This window comes from Citrus clementina, unplaced genomic scaffold (assembly GCF_000493195.1).
Source record: "Citrus clementina cultivar Clemenules unplaced genomic scaffold, Citrus_clementina_v1.0 scaffold_1, whole genome shotgun sequence".
NCBI lineage: Eukaryota > Viridiplantae > Streptophyta > Magnoliopsida > Sapindales > Rutaceae > Citrus > Citrus x clementina.
This window is the reverse complement of record NW_006263303.1, coordinates 27,324,796-27,333,508: the sequence shown is the minus strand read 5'-3', so window position 1 is coordinate 27,333,508 and position 8,713 is coordinate 27,324,796. Positions and strand designations below refer to the sequence as shown.

The window sequence follows — 8,713 nt, the reverse complement described above, 5'->3', positions numbered from 1 at the left end:
AATGTAGAACAAATTTTGCTATTTCTCGATACGTCATCAATAACTCTATCATCAATAGGAGAAAGTGATCCTTTGGGTTTCTCTATTTTTAATAGAATAATGATAGGGACATAGATTTTTATGTAAATTGATGTGTAAACACACTATTTCTTGATAAAAATACAAATTTGATATAATTAATAAAATGGGCCATGTGAAAGCCATTCAACCAAAGGCAATAATACATTGAATCATCATCAATTTGTATAGAAAAAGTTCATAATTATCATTATATATATTTTCTTAATCAATGAATCCTCTTGGACTCTGGAATGACAGTACTTTTGTTTACAGAGTGTATGTAGCGCAAGTTGCATGCAGAACCAGCTCACAAATATCAAAGTGCTTGGCGGCTGTAGAGAGATAAGCAATAGAAATTGAAATGGATGTACAAAAAATTGAGGCTTTTGTAAGGGTTTGCGCAGCGTTGCTCCTGCTCTTGACAGCATGTTTAGTTGGCTTGGATACTCAATCCAAGTATATTTTTTACGTCGACAGAAAAATTACTTACAAGGAATTGCATGCTCTCGGGTAAGTTATTTATTATATGCACTGGCTGTTGCATATGATTTAGGCGTTATTATTATATATTTTGGTAATCGTTTCGTTTTGTTTTGATATTAGAGCTTTGGTTTACGTTGCTTCAGCTGCTGCGGGTTATAATCTTCTTCAACTGGGTAGAAGTGTCTTCGTGAGCCGCTATCTGGGAAACTCAAAGGGGTCTTACAGATATCTGGCTTGGGTTTCTTATTTGTTGGACCAGGTAAATTTCCCTTTCCTCAAGTTAAATTCTGTTAAATTGAGATCATACCTAAAGAAAATATTGTGTTCGAAATCAATTTTTTGGAAGCAAAACACAAACTGTGAGATGCCAATTAATGTGCCGTTAGTTTTTTTTTGGCTTGCCTGTGTACAAAAAAATATTTTGTACCCTCATGGTAATTGTACAACTAGCTGGCCAATAATGGTATGACATGTATATTTTTTAAAAGATGGTAGTGTACATAGCATTTGGCACAAACTCAGCAGCAGTTGAGCACTCAGTACTGGCACTAAGTGGCATGAAGGAATTTCAGTGGATGAAATGGTGCAACAAGTTTACCAGATTCTGCTTCCAGATCGGGGGGGCTCTGGTAAGTGGCTACGCAGCTTGTGCTCTAATGGTTTTAGCGACATCCATCTCAGCCTTCAATTTGTTTAGGCTCTATTCATCAGAAAAATTTCTGCGCTTAAAGAGCACATGATGAATTTGTATCTTTACTTCCTCTTCTTCCAAGAAACTGCATTTTACTATCTTATCATAAAGTCACAGTTACTTTTTGTCAACAAATATTTCAATAATTAACTGACTTTGTCACTCATTATCAGTACTTGGTTTCTTTTGCAATAATTCAACTGATCCCTGTGCAATCCACCGGCTGTGGTTTAAGATCCTTATGAAATGAAATATAAGGACATCTGCGTAATAGTAAATTTATATATCTATACACTGCATAAAATACTATATTTTCACTGCCAGTGGCAGAACCAAGATATTGGATCGGCAAGGGCTAAAATATAGAAACATCAAATTCAAGCAGGCCAAAGCATAAAATATAAATAGAAACGAGCTAAATTTCAGATAAAATTACTCTTAATCTTTCCTATATTTCGTTTTTTGGGTCTTGGGCCAGGGCTCCCCGAGCCACCTGGTAGGTCATTGGACGTTAAACCGCTCTTCCTAGTGTTGAGATCCCATGGACATTAGTAAATGTTAATGGATTTGGAGTAGCTTGTTTGTATTACGTGTAGTTTTTGAACTTTTCTTGACCGATCTCCATATTCTGCTATAATTCTATAAATTTAGATAATGTTTGTTTTTTTGTTTGAAATTGGAACGTGTCTGAATTTGGTTGAAATTTGAATAGGTCTATACACATATATCTGAATGACATACTTTTTTTTTTCAATATCTTAATATAAGTGTTAAGTTGTTTATTTTTCAAAAATAAAACTTTGAAATATGATATTTTGACATATATAACATCATAAATATTAACAATACTTATATTTTATTGGTTAAACACATGACAAATTATAAATAAGTTATTTAATTAGTTAAAAAAATCGATAATGTTTACCTTAACAAAGCACAAAAAACAAAATATATATCTAACACATTTTTTTACATTAATATATGATACTTATAATGTTACTTTTAGTATATTATAATGATTTTTTTTCTAGTTAATTACAAAAGCCAATCAAGACTTGTTTAATCATTTGAATTAAAATTAATATGTTAAATAAAATTCAAAATCTATTATAACAATAGTAAATATAAATACAAGGAGATGGGCAAATTATAAAACACACTCACGTAAACTTCTATTATGTTCAGAATTTTTATTCACAAAGAAGAAAAAATTAATAGTTCAATACACGCATATAACAAAAAGAAATGAATAAATAAAAAATATTAAAATAACAATTTACATAATAGGAGATAAATTTATTTAATGGGAATATTAATGAGTGATAATATTAAAGTTTCATTTAGATGTTTTTGCCATTCAGATAAAAGTTAGAATATCTAATTTTTTTCCATTCAGACCTAAACATTTTATAATCATATATAAGTGATAGAAAACAAACAAATTAAAAGTGATAAATGTTTGAGAATAAGTAAAATTAAGATTTCAAATAAAAAACAAACAACATCTTAGACATTTTGTCAAATCAGTGATTAGGTTTAAAATTCGATAGAAGCTGCCTATAATGGAGAAATTACAAATGTTAGTGGATTGTTATTTAAAAAGAAAAAAAAAGTAAAATGAGAAACCCAAATGTAAAATATACATAAAAATAGATAAATTTCAATACAAACTGTTATTCTCCGTGAAAAATCTTTCCAACCCAGGGTGGCCAGAGCCAGACTTGTACCTAGTTCTACCTCTGCTCTCCGGAGATCATTTGTTCATAGTATCAATAAATTGCACCATAGCATCTCCTAAAAAATAGTAAATACTATCCCTATCGTGGCCAAAAAAGCTACAATTGTGCGGTGATTGCTAGCCAACAAACGATACGAATCAATAAGCCCTTCGAAGGAAATAAGTGCTTAGGTTCCATCATTTTCCCTGTACCGATCTAAAATACAAGACATAAATTTGGTTTTGTACCCATCAGAATTCAGTGACGTACAGCACAAGAAGTTATTAGGAAAATGGATATTTCAACTAACACTAGCCTTTATTTGCAGCCGTGCTTTATTTCAACAGGATTGGGCCCCCCGAAAAAAAAATCATTAATTCAAAAATCCACACCCAACTTAATCACTTACATCTAATACAAAAGGTGCACTCAATAATTTATGATATATAGATAATTTAACAACATTTGAATTTGTGGATTCTACTCTTAGGTAGATGTGAAGTACATATAATGTAATTAGTATAACCTCATCAACAAGATAACACGATTTTTTTTAAGTTTAATTTTAAATAAAGAGATTACTCTAGGACAATCATATTACTTTCACTGATATCTGAGTTAAATTTATTCAACTCACTTAACCAACTTTAAACGGTAATAGGGATTGATCAACTTAAATTTCCTATCAATTCATTTCATTTTATTAAATCTAATGGTGTAGATTTAAGGTGAAAGAAAAAAAGAAAAGTTAAAAAAGATGATGAATATGATCACCATTTTCCCTTCAATGATTTTAGCTGTCTAACTGTCTTTGTTAGAGATCAGAGAGAAACTCTAGGTGACTGGGCTCACTCCATGGCGGTGGATAGAGTACTGAATGGGCTGCAGCCCAAGAAGTCTGGAATGAATTTATTCAAATCATATTAGGAAAATATGTTAAAGTTGGCTTTAAAGCTACTAGTTTAGCTTTGATCATAAATTTTGCGCTTGATCAAATTTCATGATTTCTTAATTTCAAGTAGTTATTCATTGACATAAAGCTAAAGTGTCCACTTTCAGAATATATATTTAAAAAAAAGGAGGAAGAAGAAGAAGAAGCAATCAGAAGATAATTACAATATGTTAAATGTGTTGGTGTTGCAAACTTGCAATCTTTCATGAAAATGGAAACCACAAAAAGTTGATAGATCTACGGATCACATGGAACACATAATGATAAGCTTTAACACAACACAAGTTGAGTTCATTTGGGACTTTAAAATCAAACTAAACCCACAGATTATGACGGGATTGAAAGCAATTAATCTTTGAGATATAATGGCTTTTCTTTTCTTTTTTTTCAATCAAAATGTTTATGGCTTTAATGTAACATTGTTGTCCTACACACTAAGTGACTATAGACTGTTAAGTTGAAAGGACATTGGGCCCCTAAGCATTCATTACGTTTACGTGTAAACTTTCCTAATCCTTGTGTCGATTTTTATTTTCTGAATTCAAGTAATCCTTGTGTCACTTAAGTGGTTGAAGTCTCTCAAATCAAGAGAAAATTTTGGTAACTTAAAAGAGTACGCACAAGTGAAATATTATCGCGAAGTAGTTGTCATTATGACTTGCCTCACATAGACATTTTGTTAAATGATTATTAAAATTGGCAGTTTTTTTTTTATTACATGAGACTGTTGTTTAAGAATACAAGTGTACAACTAATATTATATGAGACTATAATTGATATTTATAAATCAGATTATTATTGGGACTAGTTTACATCAATTCTTATGAAGCACCGTCTAGATTTTTATCTTCACTAATATTCGAAAGATGTCTACTACACTCGTATTTTGCAAGACAGGAAATTATTTCCACTCAATTATTAATAATTGAGGAAGGAATAAATCCCCCCATAATACGTTTATGGAGGGTCAAGCAGTTGTTCTAACCACTCGGCCAAAGGCTGAATGGATGCATTCATAACTTATTTAATTTACATAACCTTCGAATCTTGGTAGTGGAATCAACCTTTTACAAAACTAAATTTTCTTTTAAAACATTGTTGTCAAAATTAATACAAGCATATAAAAAATTCAAAAGGTAATGTGTGATGTGAGTTAAATGGTACATAAATTGCACTTTGTTATTGATTCATTCTTGTATACTTGTAATTTTTTTTAAAATCATGTTAGAGCAATTTCGATGGTACAAGAAACTCGTAGTCATTTTTTTCTTTAATGTAAAAATGATAGTCTTTTAATAGATAATCTAACTTAATTAGGAGACATAATTAAGGTAAGTGTTACGCTTCAAAATTGCATATGCAAGAGCTATACCTATAATTCAGAAAATAATCCTCTGATTAAAGTCATCGAATTCTATTTAATCATTTGCCTATTGAAATCTTGATCAGCATATGTATCCGATATATATACCAGCTCATCTAATTAGTGCTCTCTATCTAACCAATATGGTTGAGTTTTACATGAATAAGAAATGTAAATTTATCTAACCGATTCTAACCGATCGTACTGGCCAGAATAATTAACAAAACTCATTGTGGTACATTAATCAAACGAATGTATCTTTGCTCCATTTTAATGAAAAATTTTAGCCAATAATTGAATTTCATTGACCGTAACCATCTTATGAGAGGTGCAACACAAGGTTCCCCATTAGGTAATTTTATTATCATAGCATTTAATTTTATTAAGTTTTTCCGTCAAACTAGTTAATATACTAAAAAAAAAAATAACTAGTCGCATATTGTAGTTGAAACAAATAATGAGGTATATTTTAACGGAAACAAATATATAACATAAGTTTTTTTGAATAATTTTAAGGGATACCAGAACTAATTGGATAATTGACTCAAACTATAAAGATTAAAGGAATATTTACCAACATTATATTTCATAATTTTTTTTTTAATCTAGAAATATTAAAGCGTATGGACCACAATATAAGAGTTCTTCAGATCGATCTAAGGACAAGAGATTAATCAGAATCAAGGACCAGGGACCACCATGAATTAATTTATCACTAAGTTAAACAAAACGACGAGCTACGACAATTAATTATAAAGACATTACATTTGGCTTTCCATCTAATGGGAAAATTTGTGAACTAACAATGACCGTAGTCAGATATATTAATATTACCAAACAGCTTGGAAAAAGAGTTAAGAGTTTACAGTGTTAATTGGTAAAAAAATTGACAAATATATATTATCGAAAATTAATAAATTAATATCGACTTAAGTGGTTCTTTGGTTGAAATTGATCATCTAAAAGCATCTTTGGCTTGATTACGGCTTCATTTTATTTTTCACCCAAGGAAATCATAACAACAAGAAGAATGAAAATAACATTTTTCTCTACCGGAGATAGAAGAAATAGAAGGTAACTAAGTAGTCAGAGTTTATACGGCACTGTTTCCTTGGCCAAAAAGGTCCACATATTTCGTTGCCATTAAGGCAAAAGAATACACTCACAAGTCACAAATACAAATGCTAAGATAATTATTGGTTAAAATAGGATTCTCTCCTGATCTTTTATAAATTTTGTGTCACTTGTATTTTAGTATTAGTGTGATACTTGTTGGGAAATTGATGGGTGAAGCAGACACGCAATTAAAGTGAAATTGAGAAATAATGAGACAATATAATCACAGAGGATATCAAAAATTACATAGTTCGACTTTTAGTCTACGTCCACGGGTGAAGACAAAATAAAAAGATTTTACTAGTAGAATAAAGATTACAAGTATTAAAATATTTTGGCTCACTTTCCAGAACCTCAATATACCCAATCTCTCAAATCAATATAACAAAAGTTTATTTTAAGGTCTCTGAATTTCTCTCCCAACTCTCGACTCTCTTCACAATTGAATGCAAGCTCTAAATTGAGAGCTTGTATTTATAGGCAAAACTTTGCCTAAAATGTAAAAAAGGTGGCTCTAATCTTCAAGCAATACAGCTGCAAACTTCAATTTTTCAAACTTTGAATTTTTGAGTTTTGATTTTTTTTCTTTTTATTTTATCAAACATTGCGGCTTCTAGAAGCCACATGATACTTTTCACAATATTAGGATTTAACTATTTTACTTTTTAATTTATTAATTACTAATTACGTTAATAAAATTTGCTTAGAAGAAAATCAAATTAGTAAAGGATCTTGATCCTAATTGGTTATGGAAGATGACACAATGGGATAGGAGAAGAAAAAAAGAAATTCTACAATACACCAGAGGTAATATAACCAATTGATGCATGCATGAGATGTATAATTGAATTTAATGTAATCACTACTTGTAAGATGATCTTTCAAAATAAGCAATATCATCATTTATTTGTTATATACATGATATGATTCCTTTGATATATTATAAAATTTCTTGAAGAAAAGATATATCACGTTGTCCAACCTTAGGGAGATGAGTCCAATACTGTAGACTTCGGACGACTAAATGATACTCTAATGATGATGATAATAATGAAGTCAGTGTTTAAGTCTAACAAAAAAAAAAAAGTCCAACATATAAAGTTTAATGGAAACCTAACACATAAAATATGATAATAAACCTCTGGCAATACACATTGTGAGACTACCTGCCACCTTAAACTCCCTTTCTTATGTTAACTCAAATATGAAAAGTGAATTAAAAGAAGGATTAAGATTAAAAATAAAGGTCCTAAAAATATATCTAATCCTAATTTAACTCTAATTAAAATGGAAAATATTAAAAGAACCAAAACAATTAAAATTCTAAATTTGTCCTACATCGCCAAAAAAGCGGAGAACATATAAAGCTAGCTACATTCAAATTCAATTATTAGGTTTCATATTGAAACTGAAAACGCGTCCTCGAAAGTATGGGTCAATAATGACCCTTTCTAATTAGAAAATAAGGAACTTTTACTCTTAATTGTAAAACCGAATTGAAGTAAATGGTCCTTACGCATTTGCTTTTGATTTACTCCAGTACACCTATTCAGTAATGTCATGACACATAGCATTGATTTTGAAATCAATCAATTATAAAAGAAAATTTTAACATATGACATCATCATTTTGTTATGTGGGCATATTTGGACCATCCTACCTAAAAGTTTTTTCAAGGTTAGATTTGCAAAAAGGGGACTCGATTTTTTCTTTTCTTTTCTAACTTTTTCCCCTCCTTGATATCAAAAGATTCCCTAGTAGATTCAGTTTTAAACCATGCAAGAAACCGAGTATTTTTAAGCTCTGAATGAGAAGCTCGAGGTCGATTGGCTTTCGAAAACTAGCATACATACATGAATTATATGATGAATTAAACTATATTAAGCTGGCACCTTATATTTATTGTAATATATAGCAAAAAAAAATCGGTTTGGTAAATACTCGTTTAGTCGCTATATTTTTTGTTAAATATCCATTTAGTTTTTATATTTTTTAAAAACTCTCCAAAACATCCTTATTGTTAATTATGCTATAACCTTGCCCTTAATTTTTTTTTGTTTTTACAATAATACACTTACAACAATCTTTGGGACATTAATGGAAAAAAATCAATTTACCAATTAATCTTAAAAGTAAAATAACAATTGATGTAAATTTCTTGTTATTAATATTAAATTAACACTTTATTTTTTCATTATGTCCCCGAATTATTATAAGGGTATTATTGTAAAAACAATAAAAGGCAGGAATGTAATATAAATATTAGTGGGGTTGCTTAGGATATTTTAAAAAATATAGAAATTAAACAAGTATTTAATCCAAAACAAAGG

The 8,713-nt window shown here is 29.8% G+C and overlaps 1 protein-coding gene across 1 annotated transcript; it reads left to right on the top strand.

Annotated features, from left to right (window-relative positions):
- The first annotated feature begins 395 nt into the window (after positions 1 to 395).
- Positions 396 to 1,283, top strand: LOC18054133 (CASP-like protein 2C1). Its single transcript, XM_006453333.2, has 3 exons — positions 396 to 570; positions 664 to 802; positions 1,032 to 1,283. Exons 1-3 carry the CDS (start codon positions 422 to 424, stop codon positions 1,281 to 1,283), a joined length of 540 nt encoding a protein of 179 aa, XP_006453396.1. The 5' UTR covers positions 396 to 421.
- Positions 1,284 to 8,713: the final 7,430 nt, after the last annotated feature.